The following is a 17319-nucleotide window of genomic DNA, read 5'->3' as shown; positions in this document are numbered from 1 at the left end:
TTTTTTGCCACTGCTACATCGCATTTCAGAGGTGATCTTCGTTCCCAACTTTGATCCGGAACTCTGCCAGTGGGGGAAGCCGTCTCCATCATCATCAACAATATCCTCACACTCCAAGATGAGTTGTGAGTAGTCCTCCCCTGGACTACAGGTTCATGACAGTTGCCAAAATTGTATTGTCTTCATCTTGATATTTTAAATGTTCAATACAATAGACATATAAGGTGCCCTACATGATTATTGTTTATCTGATGTATTCCTAGCGGTGATGTTTATCTTGTGATGAATTATTTCTTTATCTGCAGATTTGTGCATACCACTTTGTTTGATTTTTTTTCTGGTTGCTTGTCTACTCGTATGTTTTTGGAGGACCCACTTGTGTATATCTTAAGATGATGTGTCGACCCAGTCTCTCAGAGGTGTTCATATGGATAGTTGTGGAGTGTATGTGCGTATATATGAGCCTGTGTCTGTATTTTGTCAATTTTTGTTTACTGTTCAAAAAAATCTTTCGATTCAACGATTTATCGCTACTCATGGGGTGACCGATAAGATTATGTCTTATCTTCGTTGTTTATCATCTGGTCGATTTATCACTCTAACAAGCGATTTATCAGGAAGTGCATTGATAAATCAGGCCTATTCCTAACATTATGTTTACAAAAATTATGTTTATTTGTATTTTGTGGACCTTGCTATGCAATATGTACTATTTTCACATTTTGTTTGTCATTATATGAGGGTTCAAAGGGTAGGAATTAAGATAACATTTCTGTCGAATATTATTTTGATGTTTAATATAGCATATTTTAGTGTCGGGAATCCGAGGTTTGCAAAAAATGATCGATTAATAGGCGACCGATAAAATCGATTAACTAGCCGATTTCTGATTATTTATAATCCCCAACAGACCGAGACACTAATGATAAATGATATCCTTAACATTAGTTTAACCTAGATTAGCCAAGATCTCGTAATTCAAGGATCAAATTAAATCCATACCATAATTTTCTGTAACAGCCCGTGCATTTTACCGGAAAAGAATTCTATGAGACCAGGTCTCACGCGAGACCCATCCTGATGAATGACACGTGGAATTCACAAATCACAAAGCATCCCCCACCCCCCACTTAAAATCAGGAGGGAAGAGATTAGATGCTTTGTGATTTGTAAATGTCACGTGTCATCCATCAGGACGAGTCTCACCTGCTAACCGTGAGACCTGGTCTCATATAATTGTTTTTCCATTTTACCCATAGAGAGAAGTCAAAATATTGCCCACTCACATGTTTTAGGAGGACCCACTTGTGAGTGACCAAACTCGTGCCGCCGCGATTTCGTCCGCCTCCCGCTTCCTGCATTCAACTCGAGGTTCAGATTCGTCCGCTTTTTAAATTTTGTTTCTGGTGAAAAAGCAAATCGCGCGATCGACACAGGCAGGGGAGAGGGGAAAACGGATTCCGTGCCCCAGCCAAGGGCGGCGTCGGCGTCGGCGTCGAATCGATCATGGGGCTTCCGGCGCCGGAGCGGATCATCTCCATGCAGCGGGAGCAGCGCCGCCGGCAAGCGCAAGCCCGTGGTAAGCCGCCGCCGCCGCTTCTCTCTGCCGAATGATATGCTGTATGCGCGTGTCCTGTGAGGCTCTCCCCCGCCCGAGAAGAGTATGCAATGTTTCTCCACGGCTGGCATGCCAGATTCTGTTCGTTTGGGCGTGAAGTCTTGCTTTGTTTTGGTGGATAGCAAGATTATCCTCTCGTTTCGTTGATTATACGGTACTACTAGCAACTTTTGGTTCCAAAATGCCCACCTGTTTCTTCTTAAAAGAAGAATAGTGTGGAGGAGATTGCTAGGAAAATAAAATACCAAGTCCGACGAACTAGATCTGTTTGGACAGCATCGACAAGATCTCTAGGGATATGTATGGTCAACTGAATGCTTCCCCTTTGGGGTTTCTTGCTCTCGAGTTCTTACTTGTTCAGTACACCTGCTTATTTTTTTAGCAAATAAAATTCGGATCCTCGACAACAGCAAAATGAAATCTCTGAATTCATTTGTACTGTTGAGCATAAGTAAGTTGGATGAGAGAAACAAATTGGATTTCTGCACGTGCCTCAGTTTGTTTGAGCTTGCTGTTTTTCTTATGTCAATGCGCGTGCTGTCTATGGGGGTATGACTATGTGTCGTGTGTTGCAGATGGATCGATCGCTTCAGTTCCTAAAACAAGGTCACCAGCCCTCCAACAAGATGGTAATTCTAAAGGTGGCAAAAGAATGAAATATCTGCCAGATCTTCCGGAGGTACGTGATAAGATGCTAATGACGGAAGACCTATATATGCTGCACATGAATTATCATTTATGAATAAAAAATATCTCGGGCTGAGTAAGGCTCTCTATCTAGCCTTTTCTTTTTTGTATGGCTAATTTATAAACATGAAACTTAAATTTGCTGCCTTGTAACATGATCAAAACATCCCTTTTCTTTGGGCATACTCTTCTCTTGTAGAAAAAGGTGAAAACTGCATAGACATTGGGGCATTCTATACAATCATTTGAATTTAGCTAAAACACATGATCATAGCCACAGATGAGTGAACATAGAGTCATGACATCTATCCATGTCTAGAGTAGCATAACTGGGAAAACGATCATTTTTCACGAAAGGGCATAAACGTGGGATACTTCTGGTACACTATTGAAGTACTTTGCTGTAAACAAGTCTCTACATGATTTTCCTTTTATATGTCAATTCTACTATAGGGCAATAGTTTCACTCATAGTAAATAAGTACGGACCACTACAGTCCACTATCTTTGTTGTGTTAATTAGACTTTTAGCAGAGTAACTTCTATATCGTTTAAACAATGCACTTCATACACGTGGTTGCACAACGTGCAATGCAATACAAAGGTAGATAGGGCATTGGAATTGAAGTGTCTAATTATGTTTTCTTTGCCCGATTGAAATAACCATTTCCCTAAGTTCTATTTTTGTCCCCGCGTGTGTGCATGCAGGACATCTGGTGGCATATACATTCACTAATGCCAATGCGAGATGCTGCCCGAGCTGCCTGCGTTTCTCGTACCTTTATGTGTTCCTGGAGACTCCATACCAGCCTCACCTTCAGTAGAAAAACACTAGGCATGGATGATAATGTGTGTGAAATGGATGGAAAAGCAAAAGATCTCACCGGCAAAGTTGACAAAATTTGGATAGAACACCCAGGCATTGGTGTGAAGAAAGTCAAAATTAAGTTCTATGATTACAGGACCAGGGCCTATTATCTTGATCGTTGGCTTCAGATTGCCGTCACACCTGGGATTGAAGAACTCACTGTTATTCCTTCTGTGAGCAAACAAAAGTTCAACTTCCCATGTTCACTTCTATCTGAAGGAGGTGAAAACTCGATTCGGTGTCTGAATCTTTACCAGTGTGTGTTCTGTCCTACAGTCAGACTTGGTTTGAGAAGTTTGACTCAACTTGAGCTGTTTGATGTCCGTATTACAGGAAATGAGTTAGCCTGCCTTCTAGACAATTCTGTTGCTTTGCAGCATTTGGCAGTCATGTATTGCAGTAAGATTATTAGACTGAAGATACCTTCCCTGCTGCAGCGACTCATCACCCTTGAGGTGTCTAACTGTAAGAGGCTGCAAGCAATAGAGATCGAAGCTCAATGTCTCTCCAATTTTCGGTTTATCAGTGACCACCTAGCACATCTCTCGTTTGGAGAAGCATTACAGTTGAAGACCCTAGTCATGCAGTGTCGTGGTGCTCTCTGTTATGCTCGTGCCAATCTTCCATCCAGCTTGTCAAATCTTGAAACTCTTTCTATATGTTCACATTGTGAGGTATACTGCGAATTTTCTGGTGACTATAGACTACTAAAATTGTGTATCATGATATTACAACAGTAGCCATGCACTTGCATAATTTTAATCCAAGCTTTATGCAGATGGTCACTACACCAATGATTGGTAGCAAATTTTCATTCCTCAAGCACTTGACTGTTGTTCTTGCTGCGCCCCCAGCCTATGATTATTGTTCTCTCATATCATTTTTTGATGCTTCTCCTTCATTGGAGACATTCATCCTGAATGTAAGTCTCTTCGCCCTGTAAAGATATCTCCCTTTTCAGATCCCACCCTTCGAATATATCACTTAACTATACCGAAAAAGGCTTTCGCCCCGCTTTATAAATAAAGCAAACCGCCAGGAGCACATACAAGACTAGTTCAACACACACACCCAAGTCGCACAAATAAGGTCCAGAGGTTCTGCTGAGAGCACAGCTCAACAAGCCCAAAAACGCAACACAACATAAAAAGACAGCTCAGCCAGGGCCAAGGCCGTAGCCGGAGCTGGATAGCAACACACGACTAATCAGGCTCAGGAGGAGGCGGCGGAGGGGGCGGCGACAGACGGATGGCCATCGAGCGGAGGTCGGCGATGAAGGCGGAGATGGCGTCCCGGTCCCGAGGGCGGCTAAGCGGCCGCCAGAGCTGCAAGTAACCAGACAATTTGTAGAGGGCGTCAGTAGAGCGTCGGAGAGGGGAGCGCTGAATCACAAGTTTATTGCGAATGGTCCAAAGCGTCCACGCGAGAACCCCAATCTCAAGCCACCTAATGTGGCGAGATGGAAGCGGGGAGGCCTGTAGTTCGGCGAAGAGGTCGGGAAAGTTGGAGTGGCACTGTTAATTCCACATCACTTAACTATGGCGGAACTGTTAATTCATACATCTTCGCCTCTCATATTTAGGTGGTGTGGAACAGCATGCGGCATCCCTCCATTTTTACAGACCCTTCAGGTACGAGGCAGATGCCGGAGCACCGCCATGACAAGCTCAAGAGTGTGACTATTACTGGTTTCTCCTCTGCAAAGTGCTTGGCTGAGCTAACATGTCACATTCTTGAGAGTGCAAAGTCACTTGAGTATCTTACATTGGACACCACCGATGGAAATCGTGTCTTTATGTGTTCTGTCAACGGATCTGACAAATGCTATTGTAGCCCGATGGGCAGGGATGCCATCGTGGAAGCTCGTCGAGGGCTCTTGGCCATCAGGACATACATCGAGGGAATTGTTCCTTCTAAAGTGAAGTTCACTCTTGTGGAGCCTTGCAGCCGGTGCCATGTTGTTGAGCTCTAGATGCAAGGGCTTGAGCTGAACGTGAAACCTGTAGACTCACTTTTATGAAGGGCCTGATGAGGGCCAGGGATTCCTTTCTCAAATCTGGGTGTTTTCAAATGGGAAGTGAGACTTAAGTGTGGTATTGGGAGAACAACTGGTTAGTGTGTGACGCGCTATGAGCGTGATTACTCTATTTAGTTTGATATCGTCTGTTGTAAACATGTTCCGGATGTGACTGTTTTAGGATTGGTTTCCTTGAATCCCATCTCGTAGCTTGTCACATCTTTTTGAACTGAATATTTTTGTTTTTTTGTTACGGCGAGTACTCTTAACTCTTTTTGTTCTCTTTATTATGCCCTTCACCATTTTGAACTGTTATGCCATTCGCTGGTGCTGACGCTCCGCAGCTCACCGTTGCAACATCTTGCCTTGTCGATTACAACAAAATCGACTGGTTCCATAAAAGTCGTCTTGCTGCTGAGCCAACGCAGCTCGCGATGCTGCCTGTTCCAGCCCGCCTTTTACCGGTTGTAGCAATTCATTCAGCTCGCAATGCTGCCTGTTGCAGCTCGCCGTGTTACCGGTTGTAACAATTCATTTGAAGGCGTGAAGCAGATTGTAGCAAGAATGGCGATGCCGCAGATTGAGTGTCCAAAACACCCGTCCCCCGCGTCGCCTCCATGGCGGCATGGGCAGATCCAGATCGAGCGCCGCCTTCCTACCTTCCCTCGCCACCGTCAGGCTATGCCCGGCCAGCGGCGGACAGCAGCGATAGGATCTCATGGTGGCGGAGGCTCACCTCCTTGTGGCGCGGCACTGCGGCTATGGGGTGTGGCGACCACAAGGTTGCATCTCTGGCGGGTGGCGGCCGTGGAGACGTCATCGGTAGGCTCCAGGGCTGGGGGCATGCAGATCCTTCCCAGTGAATAGGGGCGAGGGTGGTGGCCCGTTTCCCTGTTTGCCTTCTAGTCGTTCTTCTTCGATCCAGTTCATGCTGGTGGTCATGGTGCTGCGTCAAGGGGCGCCAGGTCCGGTTGCTCTTTGGCTGGATCCGGTTCGTCCGCGTCTGCCGGAGGTTTGGTCATCCTAGTGCCTCGGCTACGACAGCTGGGCAGAAGTGTGTTGTGGTGGACCTTGTGTGGCGATGGCGTCGTGGCTATGCAGGGATGTGCGGGTCAGCAGAAGTTCGGGCCGGTTTCTGCCGGCTGCGCGAGGGTGTTCATCGGGTCTGCTCTGAGCACAAGCTTTGCCCGACTATGGCTGGCCGGCAGTGGCGGCGCCTTTAGGCGTCATTCCCCTTCTTCAAGGCACCGTCGTTGAGTTCTTCGACCCACTCCATCCTCGGATCTCATTCTTCAGGCGAAAGCCTAGACCCATTTGAGTCGGGCAACGACGTCGTCTCAACGGTGTTTCCCTCTTTAGGGCACTGCTTTGAAGACCGGTGATTCTTCCCTGCCCTTTCAAATGGGCTGGACGTGCACGGCTCACAGTTGGCAGGTGCCCAACCGGTGATGCGAGTGGTTGGCGTTGCGATGCGTGTGGAGACGACGATGATGGAGTGTGGAGCTGGGTCATGGCTTGTCCTTCTAATATCGACGACCCGGTTGACCAACGAGTGTGTCTATGCTAGTTTCTTACTGTGATAGAGAAGTCGGAGCTGCGTGCGGCGGGGCCCCTGCGGCAAGGATGACTCCATGAGGGTGGTTTGAGTAGACAATGCTCTTCGGAGGTTGTGCTGGGCTAGGTCAGTGCAAGGCGTGCAACTTTCTCTAGTGAAGCGCATCAGCAAAATCGGAGCTGCCGGTCCTCGACGTCTGCGGTCGATTGTTTGGCTATGGTTGACAAGGTCGTCGTGTGTCGTTCTTTCGAAGGGGTCTTGACGGGTTGTCTGCGGCAAAGTCGAAGTCGCTTGCTCGGGGAGAGATGATGACGATGACAATGCATGAATGCCTCAACGGTGCCCTCTTCTCGACGGTGTGTGTGGTCTTGTTGGTTCCAGGTTAGCCGGGCGTGTTGTAATGGTTTTTGCCCGGGTTTCCGTTAATTAACCTGACAACACTATCCTTTTTTAATGAATCGGACCCTAAGGAACCGCATTTAAGAAAAGATGCCAGTTTCGGTTGGTCGGCCGAAACAAATTATTAACCTTTTGTTGTCACACAACATGTGGTAAAAAATATTAACCTTTTGTTATAAAACCTAGCTTAGCCATAATACAGTGATCAAACTAAATCCATATCTCAATTTTCAGTGACAGCCCATGTGTTTTACCCATAGGGAGAAGCCAAACTATTGCCTGCTCACATGTTTTGGGAGGACCCACTTGTGCAGCGGCCAAAAGCCTCGCGTAGTCGCGTTCCTCCTGGACTTTTGGGCGCCGGCGCGATTTCATCCACCTCGCGCTTTCTGGATTCAAACTCGAGGTTTAGATTCGGGCTCTTCTTTTTCCGGTGAAAAACAAATCGCGCCATCGACACAGGCGGCGGGGGAGAGAGGGAAACGGATTTCGTGCCTCGGCCAAGGGCGGCGTCGTCGGCGTCGAATCGCTCATGGGGCTTCCGGCGCTGCAGCGGATCATCTCCATGCAGCGGGAGCGGCGCCGCCGGCAAACGCGAGCCCATGGTAAGCCGCCGCCGCCGCCTCTCTCTCAGCTCCCTCGCCCCCCTCCGCCGATATTCTGTACATGCGTGCCCTCGTATGCTGTCCCCCTTCCGAGAAGGGGATAGTCTTATTCGATATTGCTCCACGGCTGGCATGCCAGATCCCGTTCGCGTTTGGGCGTGAATTCTTGCTTTGGTGGATAGCAAGATTATTCTCTCCTTTTGCTCGTATACCTGTTTACTTTCGAACAAATAATATTTGAGCTCTCACCAGCAATAAATTAAAGGATATTACTGAGATTGTTAGTACTCCCTCCATTCCTTTATACAAGGTCACAAAGTCAAATTACAGGTATCTAGATAAAAATTTAATGACTACTTTGCAAGCCAACTTTTCTTCTTGTTAGCTGGGATCATTAATACGTCTGCATGCATGCAAGGAAAGAATGAGAAGGAAGTAGCACAGTGCCATTATGACTACATGCATGCAAGTATTAAATAAGTTGCTAGTACGAGAGAACATCATTAAAGCCTCGGTTACTGTTAGTGGCCTTGTATAGATGCAAAATGTATTTTTTATAGTGGCCTTGTATAAGGGAATGAAGGGAGTATTTGTTGACCAAAATTGAATGGGAGAAACATAGTGGATTTCACCGTGTGCCTCCGTGTGTTTGAGTTTGCTGGTTTCTTCTGTCAATACGCAGGCTGTCTATGACTATGCATCGTGTGTTGCAGGCGGATCGATCGCTTCGGTGTCTAAAAGAAAGTCACCAGCCCTCCAGCAAGATGGTAGTTCTGAAGGTGGCAAAAGAATGAAATATCTGCCGATTCTTCCGGAGGTATGTGATAAGATGCTGATGAAAGAAGAACTGTGCTGCAAGTAAATTATCTATGTTGAACCTTTTGATTTTTTTTGTACGTTTAATTTATAGTGATGAAGATGACATGTTCTATTTCTCTCTCCGCATGTTTATGTTTTATTTCTAATTTATAGTGATCATTTGCTTATGTTCTATTTCTCTCTCCGCATGTGTGCATGGCATGTAGGACATCTGGTGGCATATACATTCACTAATGCCAATGCGAGGTGCTGCTCGAGCTGCCTGCGTTTAGCATACCTTTATGCATTCCTGGAGACGCCGTACCAGCCTCACCTTCAGTAAAAAGACACTAGGCATGGATGAAGATGTGTGTGAAAAGGATGGTAAATCAAGAGATCTCACCTACAAAGTTGACAGAATTTGGATAGAACACCCAGGCATTGGTGTGAAAGAAGTCAGAATTGAGTTCTATGATAACAAGACCAGGGCATGTTTTCTTGATCGCTGGCTTCAGATTGCCGTCACACCTGGGATTGAAGAACTCACTGTTATTCCTTCTATGGGCCATAAAAGGTACAACTTCCCATGGTCACTTTTATCTGAAGGAAGTGGAAACTCGATTCGGTGTCTGTTCCTTTCCAGGTGTGTGTTCTGTCCAACAGTCGGACTTGGCTTGAGAAGTTTGACTCAAATTAGGCTGTGTTATGTCCATATTACAGGAAATGAGCTAGCCTGCCTTCTAGCCAATTCTTTTGCTTTGCAGCAGTTGGGACCATGGTTTTCACTTTCAGTGAGATTTCGGTGAAATTCACTGAATTTCAGTAATTTCAGCAGACACTGAAATATTATGTTTCGGCCAAAATATTTCAGCAATTTCAGTATAGCACAACAATTCCAATATTTTTAAAAATATTTTTTAATTTTTTCAAAATTTTAATTGAATTCAAGTGAATATTTCGGTCATTTGGCTGAAACGGAAACTGAAATCACTGAAATTCACTGAATTTTCAGTGATTTCGGTTGGTGCTGAAATTTTTCTGAAACTGAAATTGAAAACCATTACTTGGGACTCAGCCATTGCAGCAAGATAATTAGACTGAAGATACCTTCCCTGCTGCAGCGGCTCATCACCCTTGAAGTGTCTGCATGTAAGAGGCTGCAGACAATAGAGATTGAAGCTCAATGTTTATCCAAATTTTGGTTTACTGGTGAGTGGCTAGTACAACTCTCGTTTGGAGAAGCATTGCAATTGAAGACCCTAGACATGCACTGTCATGGTGCTGTCTGTGAGGCTCGTGCCAATCTTCCGTCCACCTTTCCAAATCTTGAAACACTTTCTGTATTTTCAAATTTTGAGGTATACTACGAACTTTCTGGTGACAATGGACTACTGAAATGGGTATTATGATATTACAGTAGCCATGCACTTGCATTTTTAATCTGAGTTATTTATGCAGATGGTCAATACACCGATGGTCGGTAGCAAATTTCCATTCCTCAAGCACTTGACTGTTAAACTTGCTGCAGCCCCAGCCTATGATTATTGTTCTCTTATATCATTTTTTGATGCTTCTCCTTCCTTGGAGACGTTCTTCTTGAATGTAAGTTTGTTCACCCTGCAAAGATGTCTTCCTTTCCAGATCCTGCCCTTAAAATAGATCACGTAACTATGGTGGAACCTTCAATTCATATGTCTTTGCTTTACATCTTTAGGGGTTCCAGGCAAGCATGCAACATCCATCCATTTTGGCAGATCCTTCAGGTCGGAGGCGGATGCCGAAGCACTGCCATGACAAGCTCAGGAATGTGACTATTGCTGGTTTCTCCTCTGCAAAGAGCTTGGTTGAGCTAACATGTCATATTCTTGAGAGTTCAGAGTCACTTGAGTGTCTTACATTGGACGCCACAGAAGGATATGATTACCTTAGGTGTTCTGTCAATAGATCTGGCAAATGCTTCTGCATGCGCAGGGATGCCATCTTGGAGGCTCGTCGTGGGCTCTTGGCTATCAAGACATACATCGAGGGAATTGTTCCACCGAAAGTGAAGTTCACTGTTGTGGAGCCTTGCAGCCAGTGCCATGTTGTTGAGCTTTAGATGACAGGTTATCCGACAATATACTCATACAGTGTCCTAGTATATGTTAATTTCTATGTTAAACGCTTTAGGTGAAGGTGAAACCGATAGACTCCCACTTTTTGAAGGGCTTGATGAGGGTCAAGGATTGCTTTCTCGAATCTGCTGGGTGTTTTCAAATATGAAGTGAGACACAAGTGCGGTTTTGGGAGAAAAACTAGTATGAGCATGATTACTCTGTTTAGTTTGATATCGTCTGTTGTAAACATGGTATGGTTGTGACTGTTCTAGGATTGCTTTCCTTGAATCCCTTCTCATAGCTTGTCACATTTTTTATTTTTTACTGCATATTTTTTTGTTACAGTGGCCAGTGGGTACTCTTAAGTCTTGTTGTTCTCTTATTATGCACATTATGTTGGTGCCACTGTTGTTCTCAAGTCTGTTTGGCTGTGTAGAAACGATATTAGTTCAAGTTCACAGTCTTGTGATGATATCTTACTCATGTATCAGTTGGCCACGATGGAAGGTTGATGCTTGATTCGTAGACCTACATGGCATTTTTGTCTTTGTGCATATGTAGTAAAAGACATTTGTACATGTATCCTCTCTGGTAACATAGAGAAATTACACTACCTGCCTCTCTGCCTTACCAAAATACTCCGTATGCATCTTGTGTTCAAAGCTATGAAACATACATGGTGTGTGCCACAACGTCATGCACATAGGCTACAAGTCGCATGCTTTTAGAATAAAAAAATTGAAACTGCACACTAAACAAAGATAGAAGGGGCGTATGTCGTTATAGGCCGATGAACGCGCGCGATGATACTGAACAAAACAGGACTGGCCGCTGATAGACATAAATTTCACGGCGATTAAGACACCCGAAAACTGATTGACATGAAAATCTCACTGCAACTTTGTATATATCTTCGCATATCATCTCTCTCTCCAATGGATTAACATGTGCAAAATTAAAACTAAAAGTTACAGGATCACTACACAAGTCACAGACCCTCGTCATCATCTCGTGCTTACTGTCTACTTACATCACCATCGCCAAAACAGAAGCTTAATTTCACTCGCCATTGAAATCACCAAGGTGATCCCAACTTTCCACTTAAACTTTACCGATCCATAACCTGATGCAGAGGTACAGTAGGGTGGTACAAACTAACATCAGAAGGGGGAGCGAAGGCAAGAATCCGATAGGCGCTCCCATGCATACCCGACGGCGGCCTCCTCCTTCCCCATGTCGTCGAGGTCGTTGTGCTTCGGCGCGGATGCGCTTCTGGGTGTTGCAGGCGCGGCGCAGGCGGCCAAGCTGCGAATCGGGGGAGGCGGTGCCGAGGATTAATACCGGCTTGAACTGGTTCATCCCGGCGTTGGCGAACAAGATCGCGGGGTCGTAGACGGGCACCTCGAGGCTCGACGGCCATGGCGTGTGCGACTGCGACTGCGACTTGGACTCGAAGTAGTTGATGAAATCCTCCTGGACCCGGGCGGCTGTCCAAACCGGCGGCACCTCCATCGGAGGGCTGGCGGTGGCGGCGACGGCGACCGTAGATGCTCGGAAGGAGGAGAGGTGGATGGCGGCGGTAGGCAAAACCCTAGGTTTTCTTTTTCTTTTTTGACCCTATATAAAAATAACTAGTAGTGGTTGAAAACGGAAGCCGAGGAAACGCATACGGTTTCGGATTCTGGAGACGGCGGGACGTACGCATCTTCTTCATTTTTTCTTCTTGGTGAAAACTGTGAGCCAGCAAGAGAAGCAGGGCAGAGAGAGGGGAGAAGAAAGCAGATTCATGGGGCTCATGTCCACGCAGCGGGATCGACGTCGCCATCGCCGGCGAATTCAACACCACGGTGCAGTAGCCCGCCCGCGCCCCTCCGCTTCTGCCCTACCACCTACGTCCATTTTATTTGGGCGTCAAACTACTTTGTGGTTAGCAAAAACGGAAAAATCTTTTTCATGGAGATTTCTGAAGATAAATATGACGCTCAGTGGCCAAATAGTCGAATACTGTTGTACTGCTACTTTGTTCTGGAGGCCGATGCCCGGCCTGTTAAGCTGGTGTGTAGTCGATTATGGATTAGCGTGCCATGCTCTGTCTATTCGAGACAAGTCGCGGTTATGGACTTCTCACTCGATCGAGTGTCTAATGGAGAGTCACCACCCATCCTGCCATGTCTTGCACAGGCCAAGATCTCTGTAGAAATGTCCAACAATACAATATAAGTAGTAACAAAACGTAGATCTTATCTCTCGTTTGTTTAAGGACCAAGCCGAAAGATATCTTGCTAATGTAAATGATAAATTTCGCAACTGATGAATCACTGGGATCCTCTCCGACTCGGTAACCTGGTGTTATACGCACATAACATGTATACAGAGTCAGAATAGCAGAACCAGGAAAGGAATCAATTTCCACCAAGTGCCACTGTCTGCTACGCTGTTGAAGTACTCGCCATAAACAGGTTTCTGCAAGTTTTTTTTTTTGCATGTCACTTCGACAAGGGAACGATAGTATTTATACTCATAAGTGCATATAGGTTTCACTTTTTTTTTTGCAGGAAAAACACTTGCATTACTCAATTATACAGTTCTTACAATCCTCTCGGACAATCGACACTACCTCATCCGGGCCTGACCCAACCCACGTAATTGTCCGACCCTCGGCTCTAGCAAAACTAGCTAGTTTATCACTTGCCTTATTCTGACACCGAGGGACAAAAGTAATACAAGAAATCCGAAGACTAAGTAAGTACTTTATTTCTGCCACCAGAGAAGCATAGATCGACCGGTCCGTCTCCACTCCTGTGATCATAGCCACTGCAGTACTTGAGTCCATCTCGATTTCTATCAGAAGGTCCGACCTTTGGGTCGCAAAAGACAATCCTTCCATACATGCGCATAGCTCCGATTCCAATGCATCCCTGCAAGAGAACAGGGGTCTGCAGGCTGAAAAAATTATACTGCCTGCACTATCACGTAAGATCATCCCAGCACCTGCTCCATCGACCAACGAGAAAGCACCATCAGTATTCAGCTTAACCCATCCAGGGCGCGGCGGGATCCAGGCTGACTCCTGTACAGGAGCCTTTCCTTTAAGATTAACTAGGTCATAAGAAATACTTAGTTTTCCTTTTACTGGATCACACTGGGCAATAGTTCTAACGCCAATTAACTCGTCCAAATACCTCTGAAGAAAGCTGACGGATACTGCCAACGGTGGAGCAGGCTTCGCATGTGTTACCTCATTACGAACGAACCAACTCCTCCAAAAAATCAACAGCAACATGCATCTCTGAACCTCATCCAGCGGGGCTAAAACATGAAGAATCCATTCCTTCCCAACGTTCTGTATAGACTCCAGTGCAGGGATGCGCCAACTCGCGGCCATTGAAACATATAGATCATGTCCAAACTGACAACGAATAAAAGGATGGAAGTTGTCCTCCTCCTCCATGCCGCATACAGGACATGTACCGTGAAACTCCAAACCAATTTTATGCTTATTCTTCCACGTCGGTAAAGAATCAACCGCCAATCTCCAAGCAAAGTTACGCACTGTAGGGGGTACCTTGCACTTCCAAATGAATTGCCAGCATTGTCTACTACCGTCCGGTGATGAACTGGACGTCTCTGCCCTATCTCTGTTAGCTTCATCAAAGGCCAAAGAATAAGCTGATTTGACCGTGAAAATTCCGTGGTTTCCAGGGCCCCATGAAATCACGTCCTCTCCGAGCCTGGGCGACGCCCTTATCTTTAAGATTTCTTCCACATCAGCTGGAACAAAATACCGTCGCAGTATCTCCAAATTCCAAGAACCATTGTCATTAAGCAAGCCGGACACAAACCGGATGCGACATCGGCCCTGTTGCGACACTGGTTTGTAAGAGTACGGTCTTGGGATCCAATTGTCTCTCCACACCCTTATACTGCACCCATTACCAACCCTCCAAATTAGTCCTTTCTTCAGAAGATCCAGCCCATGACTTATTGCTTGCCACGAAGACGAAGCATTACCTGAGAAAACCGTGTCCTCAAGGTTGCCATGGGGGTAATATCTAGCCTTTAGAACCTGGGCACACAAGCTGTCCGGTCTAGTCAATAAACGCCATGCCTGACGGGCTAGCAATGCCTGATTGAACATACGGAAATCACGAAAGCCGACACCGCCTTTGTTTTTAGGCTGTAGCAAGTAGTCCCACCCTCTTCAGTGGACCTTTCTTTTTCCTTTGCTAGAGCCCCAATAGAAATTCCTCACCATCCTAGTGAGATCATCACATACAGAGTATGGTAATTTGAATACGCCCATAATATATGTTGGCAATGCTTGTGCAACAGATTTGATCAACACTTCTCTTCCTGGTTGTGCGAGGAGACCGTCACCCCATTGAACCAAGCGTTTGGTGAGACTGGTTTGAAGGTTTTGAAAACGCCCCTTGGACATGCGACCCTCTGGGGTTGGGAGACCCAAATACTTTTCCTCAAACACTGTACTGGTCACTCCCAAAACATCCCTAACTTGCTCCTGTACCAGAACCGGGCAAGATTGACCAAAAAATATCGAACACTTACTAAAATTAAGGCTCTGTCCCGTGGCCCTACCATATAGGTTTCACTTGTACAAGGTTTCCAACTAGAGTACATAAGTACTGAGAATACGTAAGTTTTTTTATGTAGTAAAAATCTACATAAATTCCAATGCCCTGTCTATCTATTGCACTTTATGCCATCACTTTGCAAGCACCTGGAGGCTGGGGTAAAATGTTACTCCTAAATCCCCCACAAAAAAAATGTTACTCCTAAAGGAAGGTTTACTGTTGTGGAGCCCTGAAGCCAGTGCCATCTGCCATGTCGTTTGAGCTCTAGATGGCTTGTTATCATAAATTATTAGATGTTCTATGTGTAATTTCAAGTTAAGGACTCCTTTTATTCAAAGGAATTTCATAGGGCTTCTAAAGAATTAGAATCTGTTGGATTTTTTCTACATTGGTCATTTGATTCATAGGATTGGACACTATAGGATTCTTTCCTAAGGAATTGTTTGTACTACATTGCATAGGAAATCTAGCATCCACTCTCACTACCAGAAAAACTGGGGTTGCCGACGGCCAAATATATGCCGACGGCCCCCGTCGGCATCGCCGGACATATGCCGACGGCCAAGGATAGGCCGTAGGCGTAGAAAAGCCGTCGGCATACATCCATCTATGCCGACGGGGCCGTCGGCACAGACGAGGCCGTCGGGACCGCCCGAGATACGCCTACGGGGCCCATCGGCATAGGTCAGGCCGTCGGCATAGCACGGGCCCACCTGCCCGGTCAGTGCTGACCATTTGACGGCGTTGAACCTACGCCGACGGGTGGTAACGGCGGCCGTCGGCATATCTGTGGCAGAGGTATGCCTACGGCATAGCCGTCGGCATAGGCCCCTCTGCCACGTCAACGATCCGTGTGTCACGCCACGTAATCGATCCGTGTGTGCGCAGGTATGCCGACGGCCTTGCCGTCGGCATATGTTTACTTTACTTAATTTTTAAATTTATCTATGGCAGAGGTATGCCGACGGCTGTCATATGTTTACTTTACTTAATTTTTAAATTTATCTATGGCAGAGGTATGCCTACGGCACAGCCGTCGGCATAGGCCCCTTCGCCACGTCATCGATCGTTGTGCCGCGCCACGTCACCGATCCATGGGACAACCTCCGTGTGTGCACATATATGCCGACGGCCTTGCCGTCGGCATACGTGGGCATTACTTTATTTTTTATTTTTACTTTGTTTTGTTATTTTTACTTTATTTTAGTTTTTGCTTTTGCATAAGATAATTATGCCTTATCTAAAAAAACAAACCCGATGGTATATCGATTGCCCCCCGTTACGAACGTCGCTATCGCCGTGTCACGGAGGGGGGAAACGGTCGACACGGAAGGAATTCTGGTTGGTGGGGGGGGGGGTTCGGGGTGTAGCTATGTCACCGAAACATCGCACGGGTCCCGATGCATATGTGAAAGTGTTCATGCATGCGTAGACGCCCGTCTTGGGGCTCCGGGGTGTGCCCCCCCTCACGGACGGCGCCGCCGCCGGCACCTGGAGGGGGGAAACAGACGCGTGGGGTCTACACGGAGGGGATCTTGCTGTGGGTCTGGCCCGGATGTTGCTCCAAAGTGTTCCTATGGGCTGACCTAACACAACCGGGTGGGGAGGTCCACTGGTCAATGCCCGTCTGTGCAAAGTCAAAGGGCTAGATCCCGTGGTCAAACGCTACAGGGTTAGGCGGGACAGGGGCACTGGGGGGGTAGCAATGCCACTGGAGCATCGCACTGGGCCCTCATACATGCGGGGTGGTGTGATGGCATGTCCGAAGAGGCAGGACGCGTCTCCGGGGCGTGGCCCCCCCTCACGGACGGCGATGACACGGTAGTAGACGTTCTGCGGTAATGATGCGGCGTCAATATTACTAAATACTCGGAGCGCGATAAAATCATGAGTTTTTTGCACGACGCGGGCACATGTGCTATAGGAACGATGGTATTTTTTCATAATTTTTGGTGATGGAGAAGTATCCGAAAAATTCCCTCTACGCGGATTGCCCTTCGCGCGTCTACGGCTGTGGCCGGCGGCCTCCGGGGGCTAGCATGCCGCCAAATCTTGCGTAGGCAGCCTCTCACAAGTCTGGAAGTG

General features: G+C 46.5%; 2 protein-coding genes across 2 annotated transcripts; one reads left to right on the top strand and one right to left on the bottom strand.

Annotated features, from left to right (window-relative positions):
• The first annotated feature begins 9673 nt into the window (after positions 1-9673).
• LOC123107428 (uncharacterized) lies at positions 9674-10943 on the top strand. Its single transcript, XM_044529418.1, has 3 exons — positions 9674-9904; positions 10005-10148; positions 10261-10943. Exons 1-3 carry the CDS (start codon positions 9812-9814, stop codon positions 10642-10644), a joined length of 621 nt encoding a protein of 206 aa, XP_044385353.1. The 5' UTR covers positions 9674-9811; the 3' UTR covers positions 10645-10943.
• A 630-nt stretch (positions 10944-11573) lies between these two features.
• LOC123107427 (alanine--tRNA ligase-like) lies at positions 11574-12260 on the bottom strand. The gene has a single exon (XM_044529417.1). It carries the CDS (start codon positions 12152-12154, stop codon positions 11744-11746), a length of 411 nt encoding a protein of 136 aa, XP_044385352.1. The 5' UTR covers positions 12155-12260; the 3' UTR covers positions 11574-11743.
• Between the last annotated feature and the right edge of the window lie 5059 nt (positions 12261-17319).

Source organism: Triticum aestivum, chromosome 5A (assembly GCF_018294505.1).
Source record: "Triticum aestivum cultivar Chinese Spring chromosome 5A, IWGSC CS RefSeq v2.1, whole genome shotgun sequence".
In the NCBI taxonomy this organism is placed as follows: Eukaryota; Viridiplantae; Streptophyta; class Magnoliopsida; order Poales; family Poaceae; genus Triticum; species Triticum aestivum.
The sequence above is the reverse complement of the archived record's forward strand: the minus strand, read 5'-3'. Positions and strand labels throughout refer to the sequence as shown.

What these genes read in the sequence shown, in the direction of transcription:
- LOC123107428 (XM_044529418.1), top strand. Translation starts at nt 9,812, where the DNA reads ATGCACTGTCATGGTGCTGTCTGTGAGGCTCGTGCCAATCTTCCGTCC. An exon ending in CTGTATTTTCAAATTTTGAG is followed by an intron (nt 9,905 to 10,004) that starts GTATACTACGAA and finishes TTATTTATGCAG; the next exon opens with ATGGTCAATACACCGATGGT. An exon ending in TGGAGACGTTCTTCTTGAAT is followed by an intron (nt 10,149 to 10,260) that starts GTAAGTTTGTTC and finishes TTACATCTTTAG; the next exon opens with GGGTTCCAGGCAAGCATGCA.
- LOC123107427 (XM_044529417.1), bottom strand. Translation starts at nt 12,154, where the DNA reads ATGGAGGTGCCGCCGGTTTGGACAGCCGCCCGGGTCCAGGAGGATTTC.